Here is a 16,179-nt window from a genome sequence, read left to right as displayed (position 1 = left end):
TGACAACCACATTTGGAATTCCAGTGAGGTTTGCAAAGCCCAGACCCCGTCACGCTCACTGTTCAGTGGAATTATTAATTACCCAAAATACATGTTTTGAAGTTGAAAAAGTTAGTAAGTCCTAAAAAATACATATTCATATTTAACCTAAGTATGAATATCCAGAAAAAGCCTCCATGAAAGCTAACTTAGTAAATAGGAAAACAAGTACTTTAATTGATTGTATAGTGATAATCTTATAATCATTGTCCTAATGATAAGATCTCGTTGTAGAAAGTTTAAAATCACGGTAGATTCCCCCTTTCTTTCTTTCTTTCCATATGTACCTGTGCCTTCAAAGACGGGCTGGGGGCATGTAAGGCTCCGTCTTCTTTTCCTCATTGGCACACGCAGGCCCTGAAGCTTGTCTTTCTGTAAGTGGGTGGCTCCTGTTTCACCAGGCAAAGAGCTCAGTAAAGCATGGAGCCTAACCCAGCCACCTCCGCTGGAGGCGTGAGGCCAAGACCTGTGTGCTCAGGGCACAGACGTGGGCTGAAGCACCATGGGGGCAGCCCAGCTGCTTGTCCCTGCGGCCTGAGACCCCCAGGCTGTGGAAGGACTCGGTTTTCAGCTTTGATGCTCAAGATTGAGGGTTAGGGTTAGGGTTAGGTTCTTAGGCAGAGCCTTCCTCCTCACACGCCTGCAGTGGGCAGCGCTGGCTGGCTGGCAGCCCCTGGTGCAGGCCGGGCACCCATGCCCCAGCCAGGAGGCTGCGTGGTGCTGGTGGAAGGCACCAGGGGAGCCCTCTGGGAAAACAGCCTTTGCTACAATGGCACCATCCCGCTAGCAGGGAGCTGCCGGACTCTCATGGATCGGGGGCGGGCGCCAACGAGAGGCCCCCTGCTCCCCTTTCCAGGACCCATCATTGTCTTAATATCTCACAGCTCTTTTGGGTCACCCGTGAATTTCCAGCTGGCCATGTGAATCCTCCACTCGGGTTCTGAGAAGACAGCTACGAAACTGAGTGGAAAACATCATGGGTGGAGGGGAGTGAGCCCAGAGGAGTCAGAGGAACCCCGCTCTGGGGGCAAGTAAAGGTCACTTTGGGCAAGAGACATGAGTGTCAGTAAAAGTGGAAGTGTGTGCAGGCCAGCGTGTGGGAGAGAAGGTCAGGGGAAACTTGGTGTCTGCATTTATGAATGGACCCTCATGACCAGCCGGGAGTGGGGGCGGGAGTGCCGAGGTGTCGGGGGAGTCCAGAGACGTGCCAATCAGACGTTCCACGGAGGGAGCAGCAGGGACCTCACTGAACTTCATTCAGAGCTTGGGAGGTGACAGGGACTCAAAGCAGAAACCAGGCAGCCCTCCCACACAGACAGCAGGGGCCTGGCCAGCATCAGACAGAGCAGCGGGCTCCAGAGTGGGACATCTGGTTGTGGGCTCTGCTTGTCTCAAGTGTTGGAAATTAGTGTCTAAGCATTATGTGTGTGCCTCAAAGACCCCAAATTCCAAAATTAAAGAAAATAGGGTTTCTAGGAAGAACACACTGCCGGCTCCTGGACGTGACCATCACGGTGCTGCCCGAGTGGACACAGCAGGGTGTGTGTGAGCACCTCATGCCCCTGTGGGTTCTCCCGACCTGTGCTGTCTGCAAAGAGCCCTGGTCCTGGTGTCAGAGGATCAGGGTGAGATTGACCTCTGCCACCATCCAGTTGTGCTTGGGCACGTGCTGAGCCCCTGGAGTGCATATTGTCACACACACGTTTCTGCTGCGGTCCTGCCAGGGCCTGGGCTGGGTCTCATTTTCCTCCTGTGTGAACGACACAGCCACCCTAGATCAACCCGGGATTGAAACCATGTCACTTTTTTTTTTCTATTTTTTGAGCATTGTGATAGAAATCTGGGTCTTCTGATAGACACATGAACAATTACTGTTTGTTTATTGCGTTTCGGGCCATGTCTTTATTGGATATCTTTACCCTGTAAAGGTGCACCCAATTTAATAAGCAAACATTAAAAGATAGAAAAAGAAAAAGCTAGTGTTTTCACTCTTCCTTCTGTTCCACTCTGCTGTGATCATGAGCTGACACCACTCGGCCATCTTTTCCTCTGCTCCTGGGAACGTGCAGGTCTGTGGACGGGGATGTGTGCTCACATGGGGTTGCCCTTGTCCTCCTTTCTGTGTGACTACAGCTGCCTGAGCACAACCCTGCAGTTGCAGGGCCACTGGCCTCTCTCTGAGCATCCCTCAGCCTCATGCCCATGATAAGGGGAGCAGGGGAGGGAGCGCAGGGGACCCTGGGGAAGAGGGAGCAGCTCCAGGCCAGCTGCAGGCACTGCAGAAGCTCCCCCACCCTGTGCAGGGCGGGTAGGGGACAGGGCAAGATGGCCCTTGCTCTGGGCTGAGCAGCCTGCTGGGGGCCAGGGAGAAGGCACGGGGCACTCAGGGAGCTCTGGCCAGGGTGCTGGTGGTGCCGTGGACAGAGTGGTCCTGAGGGAGGTGAGAGGCAGGTGGACTCTGGTGTGCTTTGAAGTCAGCCAGTGAGCGGGGAGGCCAGAGAGAAGCCGCTCAAGAGCAGCCCGGGGCCTCTGGACTCCCAGCTGGAGAGCGCTAGGCACTGTCACTGAGACGGGAGGCCCAGGGAGGGGGAGTGGGGACAACCGCAGGAGCAGTGTGTGTGTGTGTGTGTGTGTGTGTGTGTGATTGTTGTTGTCTAGCACCTTAACACAATAAGGAAGCCGCCTACCTGACCCTTCCTCCTCCACCACAATCTGCAGTCAAAGTGGCCACACGACCGAGAGCAACGCACAGATTCAGTGCAACCCATCAAGGTACCAAAGATGTGCACAGAACTGAAAACACAGTCCTGAAATACAGTCAAGCAGCCGTAGTGACAAAACAGCGTGGGATTGGCGTTCAGCCAGACGTGAAGACCAGCAGAACAGAACAGAAGGCACAGAGACAGACCCGTATACCAACAGCCGTCTGACACTCGACCAAGGTGCCAAATGTAGTGTTGTGACTTCCTAAAACACGCCTCTCTTTGAAAGTGTCGAAATGTACATTTGGACATATCCTGTGGTTTCTCCTGCACTGGGTCCCCAGGGTCTGGACTGTCTCATTTTGTATGTACAAGCGTTGCTCTTGCCTTCTGCATCCAAAAAAGAAATCTAACTCGGGTCTGCAGAGGACAGAGTGCTGGTCAGCTGGAGGAAGGCCCCCCTCCTTGGGCCGTGGATGGACCCTGGGCTTGCTCCTTCTGCTCTGTTTGATGCTTGTTTGGGGCTGTTAACAGCTGGCCATGGAAGAAGGAAGATGAAGGGATCTGACGGCCCAGGAAATCGTTCACAAGTGCAGAGACAAACAGCCCAGTTCTGTGGAAACCATGACCAGGGACGCACTTCCCCTCGGACACAGGGAGCCATGGAGCGTGGGCAGGGGAAAGCAGAACGGCCTCAGCACACGGAGCCACTCACCAGGGAGTGGGGGCGGCCGGGGCTCTGTCACAGGTGGGCACACCAATGCCACCGATGTATGACTTACACTAGCACCGTGTCAGTGACGAGGCTCCTAGCCCTTGGTGGTGCTGTGTCTTCCAGTCTCCCTTGTTCCCTCTGCTGGCGATTTAAGGTGGTCTGTTTAAGTGTCCCGACACCCGGTCAGGGTGCTGTGAGTGAGGGCACAGCAGCAGCCAGCTGCAGGCGTAGGCACAGGAGGCCACACTGGGTGTGCAGCAATGAAACACCCTGGACCCTGGACCCTGGTTCCTAGCACAGAGCTCCCCAGCCTTGGAATTCCTGAGGGGTAGAGCTGTCCCTTGGTCATCTGTACAACCACACCTAAGGTCATGGTAATGGGTGACCAGAAAGACCAGAGCTCTGAGGAGGGAGAGCCAGCCCTGGCCCACACCCTCAGGAATTCTCGTAGACCCGGAGGGTGCCAGCAAGGCCCCGTGCATGGAGCTGAGTGCGTGGAGGACCACTGAGTGCCAGTGTCCCCCACCCTCCTGTGCCCCGCTGCCTCTGGCTGTGTCCCAGCTGGTCCTCTACAAAGAGACAGCGCATGGCAGGGTTTCCTGCATTAGGCAGGTTGTTCTAGCACATTCCCAGGCCCGGGCGGGAGCCGAGGGAGCCCAGGAGCACAGGCAGTTGGTCAGGAGCAGGGTGGCCCCTTGGCCTGCAGCTGGCACCTCAGTGGGGCACCCTGTGGGGCCGAGCCTGCCCCGTGGGGTCTGAACTCACTCCTGACAGTGTGGGAGCTGAGCTGAACCTTTGACTTCCAGCTGACAGTGGAGAGCTATCGGGGAACCCACGCATCTGTCATCAGGAGGAAGATGCCCGCGCGTGATCAGCAGGCAGCCCTGCACGTGGGAGGGCCGGTGAGCCCCGAGGACAGAGCTCCAGGTGAGCCTCGCCTCTCAGGCCAGCAAAGCCATGACCAGAGGCGCACACTGCAGCCCAAATGACCACAGAAGATTCAAGGGCCTCCCCCCTGGCTCCTGGGGGGGGATAAATATCAATTATATGCTCTTATTACATAATTTATATTCACCTATCCAACAAGTATCTACTGAAGTTTACTATGGACCAAGGACTGTTCTAGGTGATTTTTATGTTATATTTCTTATAAAAAAAGAAGTCAGGAGCACATTTTGGGGTAACATGTACAGTGATACCTACTTCTACATGACTTCTAAGAGAAAATTATTGAAATTCGGGCATTTTTAGGGGAAGTCATTTCATACACAGCATTTTAAACATCCATGTAGTAGCTGAGCACTTACCACATGTCAGGGGCTCTGTATGCTTCTCCTTATCTAATCCCAACAACTATTTTTATCCCTAACCGAAGGATGAAAAATGAAGTTTTAGAAGTATTAAGTGACTTACAAAGTATGCTTTGACCTAGGATGTCTGACTCAAGGAACCCCTCTTAGCCCCTGCATGATTTAGGGGGGTCCTGGGCAGAGTGGAGGCCCACTTCCCTGGAATAAATGAGAACTTGAGCTACCAGGTGTGGAAAGGCGGGTGTCAGTGTCCCAAGCCACCCAAGAACAGGGACTTCACCGTCTTCCAATGAACCACTGAACAACGAAGAAAGGAAAGACCTCCGCTACAGAGAGATGAAGTCAGTCCTGCGCTGGAGCCCTTCTTCACCGTCTGGAGTTAAACTTGGTGAGGACCCTGTCCCTGAAGGGAGGTGCTCTTGTTCTTCTGGGGATGCCTGCCAACGTACTGTGTGGACTCAGAGACAGTAACAGATGACCAAACCAGCCTCCGGCAAGCACCTCCCGTGTCCTTACACACCAACAGGAAGAGCAGGTAAGTCCTTGCTAGACTCCTTAGGAGTCCCCATCTGTCGGGCACCAGGAGGAAACACCAGAGACTGGGTGGTCCACACCAGGAGGCGGCCCCTTGCAGTACTGGAGGCTGATTCCCAGGGTCGGGTGCCGGCGGGTAGATTTCTGAAGCCTCTCCTCTTGGTCTGCAGACAACTGCCAGCCTGCCCCGTGCTGGAGGGAGGGCAGCAGGCCCCTGGGCCTCCCTAGCTCCACACGCAGCCCCCTGGGGCTAGAAGTCCCACATATGAATTAGAGTGGCACAATTCAGGCCATAGAAATAGGAGACACAACACTTCCGATTTTAATCCCGAACCAGCAGGGCCCCAGCCGCATCTGCTGAGGGTGCCGTTAAGAGGAGTGGACGGCGGCCTCGAGGTGAGGAGCAGGAAGACCTCTCCAGAGAGAGGAGGGCTCTGCATCCTGGAGGCAGGCCAGCGGGGGGCCAACACTGGTCCTCATGTCCCGCGACAGCACGGCTTCCTTCAGGCTGATCTGAGGTCAGCCACGCATTGATCACAGCTGCTGTGGGCAGGGCTCCATCTCTCAGCTTTTGTGTTCATTTGCAAATATCCATAATACGAAAGTTTTTATGAAGAATAAACTAAATATTGGGGGGAGTGGGAAAGCCCCATTCTGAGGGGGAGATGGTCAGAACACCTCTGGGAACTGGCTCCAAGAACCAAGTCTGGGGACACAAGGCTACTGTGTCCCCAAGAACTGTGGAGAGCCCAGGACAGTGCCCTGCTCTCGGGATGACAACAGGGACACCAGGGGCAAATGAGACTCCTGTGTCGGGGCAAAGGACTTCACCGCTCAGAGTACCGATGTTTGTGGACAAGCTGGGGTGGCTAGTCACCCACAGTCCCACAGCGAGGCACACAGAGAGCCAGAGAGCCAGGCATTTGCAGTGTCCTGAGAGAGAAGCCCCCACCCAGGGGAGCGAACCTGTCTACTCAAGGGCAAGGGACCCTGTCTTCCCAGTGTCAGCCACTGTGCCCTGAAGTACAGAAGCAGGGGTCACTTCTTCTTTAAAGATGTTGGTTTATAAATACCTTTAAAGACAGTTCAGAGCAAAGATAGCCAGTACCTGTGCTCGGAAGACGGGCACAAGAGCGAGAGACGGGAGAACTGTCTTCACGGCACCTGTGGGGGAGTGGGCACGGGGAGGGCGACAGCCCCGGGGAGTCTTGGTGGGTAAGTTCAGAAGAAAGCAAGCTGCAGATGGAGCCTTCCAGAAACAGACGCAGAGGAACATCAACCTCAAAATAACCACTGCTAAAGAAACAGCATTCATCTCTGCCTGCAGAGGAAGATGCTCTCAAACTGAGAAACTCACAAGACACCCTCTTCCAAGACACACAGAAACAGCATCTCCCGCCCAGGAAAACGTGATACCTCATATCATTATAAATGACATAAAAAACAACTATGAGAAGACATAATATATAAGAATCAAGATTTCAGTGAATGAAAATATTCCCTAAGACATCAAACATGAAGCAAAGGAAAGCTACAGTGAAACTCACTCCTGAGCAGTCAGGGTCTCCAAATAAGCACTAAACATAAAGGAGCCTCTCAAATCACCAAAAAGCAAAAAGCCAAACTCCAAGTGAATTATGCAAAAGCAACAAAATAAAAAAGTAGACAAGTGGGAATATATAAATCTGAAACTCGACTGTACAGCAATGAAACAAACCGCACAGTAAAGAGACAACCTACAGAACAGGAGGAAATGTTTGCAAACATACATCTGGAAAGGAGTTAACACCCCAAATATATAAAGAACTCAAACAACTTAATAGCAGGAGAACAATTAACCCCATTAAAACAGGCAGAGACCTGACCTGAACAGACATTGCTTAAAAGAAGACATACAAATAAATGGGCATCAGGTAAATAACAAAAATGGGGGGGGGGGTGCTTAACATCACCAGCCTTCAGGGAAATGCAAATCAAAACCCCCGGAGAAACCACCTTCCTTAAGAGAATGGCTGCTACCCAGGACCCAAAGCAGGTGAGATCAGCACAGCTAGAAGTCAGCTCAGAGCCCTGGAAGCTGAAAGTGGAGGGGTCTCCTGATTCAGCTACACAGCAGGGACCTCAGGGTACACATCAGCATGTCAGAGAGACTCCTGGGCTCCCATGTTGTCCTGGCACAGCACACGGCAGCCCAGCATAGAGCCCACCATGGGCTCACCATGGCCCTGTGGCCAATGGACATGGGGCCCCCACACAGCAGGGAACACACCTCGGCCACTAGGGATGAACCCTGCTTAAGCCAAGAGTGTAAGCGGGTGTAACTCGACTCCTTGACAGACAAGATTTCATTGCGGTTTCAAAGCAAACCCTGGATCTGTCAAGAATGAAAGAGACACCCCAACAAACTTATTCAGACAAGCTAAACATCCGACTGGGCTGAGGCACTCCCAACAAACGCCAAGAAGAAGCAGGGCAAGGCCAGTGCGGCAGAACCCAGGTGCGCACACTCAGTGAGACAGGCGAACCCCGAAGCTAACTGGAAACGACACCCTGATGAGTCACCAGGCCCCGGGCCAGGAACTCCTCCGAGGCCTCAGAAAACACTGAGTCAGAAAACACACACTTGGTTTCGCTTACAAAATAAGTCTTAAATTTCATCTTGCTTTGCTGTTTCCGTAATACGCAGGTAACTTATCAAGAAGGAATGCAGAGCCTATGGATTCACTCTTTTTTCTCGATGCTCTTTTAAAACTCCAAGAAATGAATGTTGTGAACCATTCTTAACCCACAAGGGCAAAGAGGGTTGGAGAGGAAACAGCAGTGGAGGAGATTTTTTAAACCAGCTTTTAGAAGAAGAAAAGCAGAAGTGGAATTGCCTTGGTGAAGCAGAGGAAGTTAAACCGAGCTTAGAGAACCACGGGCAGGAAGGACAGTTTGCCCTGAAAGTCTGAGAGGGAGCTGCTGAGCCTCCTGGGCTGGGGTCTGCCCAGCCCACCAACATGCCCCGGCTCCCATAAACCCAAGGGAAACACAGAATCAAAGGCGGGAGCACGTTGCCCTGCGCAGACAGAGTGCTGTCCATGTCTCGGAAAGGAAGTGCAAGCACCAGCCACCGAGCTGGAGAGTCTCCGAGAGCTGAGGTCTCCGGGGCGGAAGGAAAGAGGAGCCAAGGTGCGGACCATAGGCTCCAATTCTGGAGCATGGACCTCCTGAGACCTCCTCCCACGTGACCCCACGGCCAGGTGTGGGGGAACCCTGGTGCTCCGCCCTGCTGGGAAAGGCAAGGACCTGCATCTGGAAAGCCTCCAGCTTTCCATACGTCCACCAAGATGAAGCTTTAGGATTTACCCTAAGGAACCAAATGTACCTGGGCCCAAAGATGTCACGTGGGCGCGTTTGTTGTCGTATCCGAACAGTAATAGTAAAGGAATGCACCTGAAGGTCTCAGGTAAACATTGAGACTGCCAGACAACGGAAAACCATACAAATATTTACTTAAGAAAATATTCACAATGCTCCTACTTCTAAAAACTGTTTAAAAATGGGACTACTGTATTATTTTTAAAGACAACAGAAAGAGAGAGACCCGAAAAATTCTCTCAGTAATATTGGGAGGTAGGATTAAACTGGAGTTGTATTTTCTTTTTTCTTGTCTACTTTGCAAACCCCAAAGCCTTCTGTATATACGCACTAGCTCTTAAAGCTGCCACAAACAGAAGGAACAGACTCTTCTAAATCCACAATTAGAAAATAAAAACTGCATTCAAGAGAGAAAGGCAAGAAGATAGGAAGATGGCAAGGTGCCGGGGTAATTTGGGATGGTGGGAGCAGCGCTCTGCATAACCGAGGGCCCAGCACAGGTGAGTGGCCACTCACCTGTCCTCCCAGCCAGTATCTTGACCAACTTGCCACTCCCTGTGGTTCCTACCAGAGCAGCCACCTGACCCACAGGTCAGACTTGGGAGCAAGCGCGAGCCGCCTTCAGAGCTTTGTTTTCTTAGCTTGCAGCCTCCCGTAGATCTGGACCTCAGTGTGCGAGGGCTTTCCCAGCTCTGTGGAACCGGGCACCACGGGGAGGGTCACGCCCAGGGCCACGACAGGGGGCACCGAGGGTGGACACCCGCCGGTGTTTGTCGCTGATGTGCATATTTAACGTCCTGTCTGTGATCAGGGCTCAGCCAACTGCTGGGCCACAAAATCATGACATCGTGACCCAGCACAGAGCAAAGGACATGAAGGAAGGAACCACCGAGTGGTCTGAACCTTAAAATAGATTCTACTTTGTGTTTCAGTCTGCTAGCATTCTCTGTGACAATTTAAAATACCAATCTGGTGATGAAAGGGACAAAAGGAAACTTCGTGTAAGAACAAGGCACATGACCGGGTCTGGGGGAGGGAGAGTCTCCAGCAGAAATGTTCCCCAGATGTGACGGGGAAAGAGCTGCTGCCATGCAGCTGGCTTGGAAAATGGGGCGATGCGGGTTCAAGACATTACAGTCCTTTCTAAAAAGCAGAATATTCAGAACATGGGGCAATGAGTAGAGTCTTATGTTCATGTAGGAAAAACTAAAAAGTGATGCGGATTCCTACAAGTGAGGAATGAAAACGTATTTCAAACAGATTCCCAACATGCCCCCTCCTCCCTAAGAGCCCACATCTGAGCAGACACACACGCTGAAGGCACACGCGTGTTAGACCGCGTATCCAGGGAAGCCAGCAGACACGAAGAGCCCAGGTCACCGAGATCACATCGAAATTTCGATTTATGTGAAGGAGTAAAAGAGAAAAGATCCCCCACCAAAAGCAGATTGGATTTCCCAAACTCAAATGTCCCGCTCTTTGCTCTGTTGGTGGATTCGGGTGACTTCCTGTCAGGGAAGCCGAGGGAACTCTGAGCTTGGTGTTTCCACGGTGCCCTGGAGGTGGGAATTTCGCCCTGATGACTGGAATTCTGCAAAGGCAGCCTCTTCCACATGGTAGTCGGCTCTGCACCTTCTCGAGCTCAAGCCACAGAAGCTGAGCCTGGCCCCAAGGCAGCAGGTGGGTGACCGCCAAGCTCACCCAAGCTGGGGAGAGCATCAGCACTCCCCAGGGCCTTCTGCAGAAGGGAAGCCTCATGCCAGCCACACCCCCAGTGACCCCACCCCTCGGTCAGCTGCATGCCCCCCAGGAAGCCCGCAGTCCAGCCTGCAGGTGCAGCAAGTGACCACAGGGATAGCAGTGGTCTCTCCAGGTAGGTGGCAAGTCCTGGGGAAATTCTGATTGGTGCTCTTTTCTACAGTGACCCTCAAATGCCGCCTGGGCCAGACACAAGCTCTACCAGTGATGTGGCTCTGCACCCCAGAGCTGGACACACGCGGGTTGTTAAAGATGGGAACACAAGGACCTCCACAGGGCCCTGACCTGCTGGGGCCTTGTGTGGAAGCTGAGCCTCAGACGGTGCCCTGGTGCCATCTGCCTGAGAGTGACTGCCACCTGGAAGCAGGGGTTTCCCCAAGCCCCTTGTTGTGGATCTCTGCATCAGTCACCCACAGAAAGATGATTTCCTTCATTCGCTGCACGCGGACACCCAGCTGAGAGGCTACTTTCTTAGTGTGGAAAGAGAAGGAGTTTAATTAGACTGACCTCCAGAAGCCCAATGTGACTTTACTAATTTGAAGAAATACTTTCTGAAAAAGTGACAAATTTTAATTGCAAGCAAATAAATTAGTGAATTTCATGAAAAATCATGCTGATCTATGTGTCATTAACTAGATTTATTCAGCTCTTTAAAATAGATTTCTTTTTGACCAAACAAACACCAATAAAACTATTTTCTCTGTGATGTAGGCAGGAACTAGGTACAGGCCCCTTACTCTGCCTTTCGGGGACAGTTTAATTCCTGGTCAGGTAAGATGGGGATCAACCATAAAGAGGGCCAAAGAAGTGTAAAATTGCTGATGCTATCAATAAAGAGTCCAGTGTCACTGTCACTTACCACATGAACCTCTGCCTGTCACCCCACAAATGTCCTCACACTTCTTTTCCATTTATGAGCAAAAAAAAAAAAAAAAAAAGGAGCTTCCAGGGACTTTGAATAGGCAGCAGCGGCCTGGCTGCTGGGTGCTGCACCCGGGAGGGAATGTGCTGTCCCGGGAGCAGAACGCCCTGCTGACCGGTCCCCCCACCCCCCACACCAAGGTTCCCTTGCTGTGAAGGTGTGAATGTGATGACCATGTGCTCCTCCTGGTTCTGAAACCCAGGGTGCTCCGCCAGAGGCCAGGGACAACCAGACCAATGGTGGGTGTCCTGTGCTGGGCCCTGAGCGGGGGACTGGAGGGGGAGCAGGTGTGAGCCAGGTGAAGGGCGCCTAGAGCCAGACATTCCATCCCTACAGCTGCAGCACCCCTCCACCCTCAGTGGGGGCTTGAGGACATGGCGGGAGGACAGAGCAGCCCTAGCCCTGTGGAAACAGCGCCTGCCCCCTCCCCTCCTCCTCTGCCCGCCTCCTCCCCCGTCTCCCCTCCCCCTCCCCTCTCCTCCCCCTCTTCTCTCCTCCCCCTCCTCCCTCCTCCCCTTCCCCTCCCCCTCCTCCCTCCTCCCTCCTCCTCTGCCTGCTCCTCCCCCGTCTCCCCTCCCCCTCCCCTCTCTTCCCCCTCTTCTCTCCTCCCCCCTCCTCCCTCCTCCCTCCTTTGCTCCTCTGTCCTCCCTTTGCTTTTAATGTCCCTCCTGCCCCAGAGGTCCCTGCTGTCTCTCACTGTCCCCTCCTCCTGTGGGGTACATTCACACTGCATCTCACAGCAGGTCCCGCAGCTGCGCTCTGGCTCTGCTCCCTGAGACCCGCTGAGCAGGCAGGGCAGGTGCGCTGTGCACCGTCACAGGGCAAAGAGCAGCTCCTGGTGAGGGACATGCCTGCAGTTAGGGGCCACAGCCCTAGCTGAAGTGCCGAATGTCAGTGGTTGAGGGGGAGGAAATCAGTACCCTCACAGTGCCCAGGCTCCTGATCACCCCCTGGCCAACCCATTTAAACATTGTTGCTATTGTCAGTCTTTGTTCAAAATCCCTGCAGGCCGCCTTGTCCACAGTCTGGACCTTGGTCCTGGAGTTTACCTGGGCCATCACATGGACCCAGACCTGAGAACCCTTGTGTGAGAAAGGCTGGTTTGGAACATGGGTCTTGCTGGACACTGTCACACGACAGGAATCCCAGCTCAGGAGGCTGAGGCAGGAGGATCACAAGTTCAAGGCCAGCCTCAGCAACTTAGCTAGGCCCTAAGCAACTTAGTGAGACCCGGTCTCAAAATTAAAAAAATAAATAAAAGGGCTGAGGATTGACTTGGTGGTTTAGAACCCCTGGGTTCAATTCCTGATTACCCCCACCCCCCACTCCCCAAAAAAGAGCAAGAGTCTTGGTATTTCCTGGACTATTTTTAACTTGAAGGGCAGGCTCCCTGCTCTGGTGCTTAGGCACATACTCTGCTCTGCACTTCTGAGTGCCAGTGCAGGGGAGAGGGTCCGGCACCTGGACCTTCAGCAGGCAGCTGCGGCCCTCAGAGTTGCCAAGTGAGGTGCAGAGGACAGCCCTCTAGGCCAGCGACAAGCTTGCCTACTGCCTGCACAAGCAGAGTGGCTGAGGAAGGCAATGCTTGATGAGAACTTAGAAACCTTCATCCTATACCTGACGGTGCACAGCGCACCTGCCCTGCCTGCTCAGCGGGTCTCAGGACAGGAGGACAGACACAGCTACTCTTCATCTGATTGGTGAATAGAGTCGTTTCCTTGGAGAGATCTACACCGTTGAAGACGAATCACCCCAAGTACCAAAGCTCATCAATGAAATTGACAAATACTTTAAAGATCAAATACTCGCACAGCCCACCATGCTTCTCGTCCTTGGATGGCAATGAAAGAAAACATGCCAACAGTCCAACAATGGCCACCGTCTGCTTCCTAGCTACTTCCCCAGGCCCATCCCCTGTGTGCTAAGAGAACCAGAGCTTTGTCAGCAAGCAGAGCCGTTCTGATTAGACGACTGCGCTACGGGCGCATGGCCTCCAAGTGAAACGCACGATTACCTCTCAGAATCCTCAGGCTGGTGGGTGAGCATGACCAGCTTCTTGTCTTGGTTCTCGTCTCTGCTTACAGGCCATCCACATGGAGTCTAAAAGAAAAAAGATACCAAGGGCGTGAGGCTCAGACGTGCCTCAGGACAGACGCGGGCAGTCACGGGGAGCAAGTCACCTGCTCGGTGCTTTCCATGCAGGGCCATGTTTTTATTCTCCTCCTGAAGAGGACCACCGCAGATTTGCCTTCTGCCTGGTTTCAATCAAGGACCAAACACCGAGAATAAACACAGTTTTGAAGCTGGGGAAGAGTCTGTGACAGGGAGAGATTAACCAGGGTCAACCAGAGGAGAGCTGGGCCGCAGTGTGCAGGACATGAACTGTGAGGGCTGTCAGAGCGACGTCTGAGGGGAGTCAGCCGGGTCCAGCAGAGCTCACCAGGTGTGCCCAACCAACCACCAGGTGTGCCCAACCACCAGGTGTGCCCAACCACCAGGTGTGCCCAACCACCAACTGCACCCAGAGCCCAGCTTCTCCCCAAGAGGCGTTAGCGATCCTCTCCATGGTTCAAGATAACAGGAGAGCTGGAAATGTGACCAAGAAAAGAAAAACCGGGAGAAAACCATGCTCAGACACAGAGACTTCTATTTATTTTTTTTTTCTATTTAATATTAATTGAGACTTAAGCACAAAACTGTGGTCCAGCATTATACAGTCGGCGTCGTACCTCAGAGGGTTCACAGTGGGATCTTGAGGTGGAAGAATTTGAAGATTTGTATGTTTTGGAAGCCAATTCCTGCAGGCACTCAACACATTCTAAGTGCATCTGGAAACGTGCAATTGCTGTGATCCATTAGAAAATCTAGGGGTCGAGTCTATGGGAGATATGCAGCCAGTTTGAGATGTATGAGTTTCTGTTGAATTGTAAGAACAACCAAAAAAAAGTTTGTTTGAAAGATCGGTCCGCAAGCTGGTGGGTGTGGGGGAGGCGGCTCTCCTTCCCTTCTGTTCTCAGCTGTGACAGCTGTTTAAATCATCTGTTTACCACCAGGGTAGCCAGTTTCTGCATGAAAGCGGATGCCCCCAGGACTGTAGAGCAACAGGACCACCAAGGGTGCAGGACCCCACTGGCGGTGCCTGCCTGTGCTGGCAGAGAGGGCCTTGCCCAAGGGCCTGCCTGCAACTTCTGGGAGCCGAGCTCCTGCGTGAACTAATAAAGTAGACAAGCGGTGAGTGGTCAGAGGGGTCCGTAACTAGTTCACTGAGTCACCCAAGAATCATAGCACCGACACTTTACAAGAGAGGAGACGGGGCCCAGGGGAGACAAAGGACCTGGAAACCCACTGCCCAGCCCTGTGACTACTGGGCCTCGATTTCCTGCTGTCCCCTGATTAGACATAGCACAGATGAGATTTTCAGTCTGAAATAAAGTCAGATCTATTTTAGTACCAATTTTTAAAAGTAATATATAACATTTTTACATCTCACATGAAATATATATTACATCACACATGAAACCTCGTAAAAATATATTTCTTAGGGAATAACATTGTATCATTTGAACTCTGATGGTCACAACAAAGTGGCATGGGGAAGGAGCTACACAGACAGGAGGCTTTACAGTTGACCTTCTGAGGCACTGGGAACACACAGGTGCATGTGGTCTGGGAGCAACAGTCTAACACATTCTATTCTATTCTACTCTACTCTATTCTATTCTATTCTATTTCCTTTCTAAGTAGCCTTTTGATAGCTGGAATTTCATATTAATTTTTCTATCCAGGAAGCAAAAATATCATTGAGAAGTAACCAGAAGCCAGAATTCATTAGTTCTCGATTTCCATCGCGAGTCTTCCCACGTCTACCACCCACAGGGTGCTTTTTCCAACTGAGCAGGATAGCAAAGGGGATTATCAGAAAATGACTCTTCAACCAGAGGCCTTGTCTTTCAAATGGAAGCAAATAAATAAAACCAGGCTGAGCCTGAGGACCAGGGTCTTCTCAACACCAGGGCTTTGTGTTCTTTTTTTTAGAAGTCTTGTGGAATCTAACAAATCTTCTCTACCTCCCTGAACTTCATCTCTGTTAGTTATGAGTCCAGGTGACGTTAAGCCACAAGATGAGGAATTCCTCCCCACCCTCTCACTCAGCCAAGAAGCACAGAAGCAGCCCCCTGGGAGGTCAGGAACTTCATGACCCCCTATGGCTGGTGTGGGAGAGGGGACAGGCTGCAGCAGGGCACCCGATCCACGCAGCCAGGAAGTCCCGGGTCGGCGTGGCCATCTGGCTCTGGGAGCACAGCACTCACCCTCTGTTTGTCAGTTTTTGGTTGCTGTGACCAAAACACCGGACAAGAGTGATTTACAGGAGGAAAAGTTTATTTGGGGCTCATGGTTTCAGAGGTGCTGGTCCACAGACAGCTGATTCCATTGCTCTGGGCCCAGGGGGCGCAGAGCATCGTAAGGGAAGGGCCCAGTGGAGGGAAGCTGCTCCCCTCACGGCACAGTCAGGAAGCAGAGGGGGAAGGGGCACCCTCCCAGGACACGCCCAGTGGTCCACCCCAGCTGTGGTCCACCCCAGCCATGTGAGCGGTTACCAGCCGGGGTGGGCTGATGAGGTCACGGGGCGCCATCCTCTCCCTTCAGAACACCCTGCATTAACACGGGGGCTTCAGAGGACACCCACATCTGGCACCCTCCGCTGCGGCCCCGTGACTCTCCTCTAATGCAGTTCAACGTTTTGACCTGCTGAACAGACCCTAAATGGAGCAACCCAGCCAAACACAGAAGGTGGTGCACGTTCACAGCACAGGTGGGAAGCCGCAGGGAAGGGGAGCG

The 16,179-nt window shown here is 52.7% G+C and overlaps 1 protein-coding gene across 1 annotated transcript in view; it reads right to left on the bottom strand.

Moving 5' to 3' along the window:
• Window positions 1–15,974, bottom strand: part of Tnip3 (TNFAIP3 interacting protein 3) — a 55,593-nt gene extending 39,619 nt beyond the window's left edge. The window contains exons 1-2 of the mRNA XM_076864091.2: window positions 15,939–15,974; window positions 13,355–13,440 (exon numbers count right to left, since the gene is read on the bottom strand). Coding sequence (XP_076720206.1) covers window positions 13,355–13,440; window positions 15,939–15,974 — 122 coding nt within the window. The remainder of the gene's footprint in view (window positions 1–13,354; window positions 13,441–15,938) is intronic.
• Between the last annotated feature and the right edge of the window lie 205 nt (window positions 15,975–16,179).

This window comes from Callospermophilus lateralis, chromosome 8 (assembly GCF_048772815.1).
Source record: "Callospermophilus lateralis isolate mCalLat2 chromosome 8, mCalLat2.hap1, whole genome shotgun sequence".
NCBI classification, from domain to species: domain Eukaryota; kingdom Metazoa; phylum Chordata; class Mammalia; order Rodentia; family Sciuridae; genus Callospermophilus; species Callospermophilus lateralis.
Note: the sequence above shows the minus strand (reverse complement) of the source record. Positions and strands in the feature narration are given on the sequence as shown.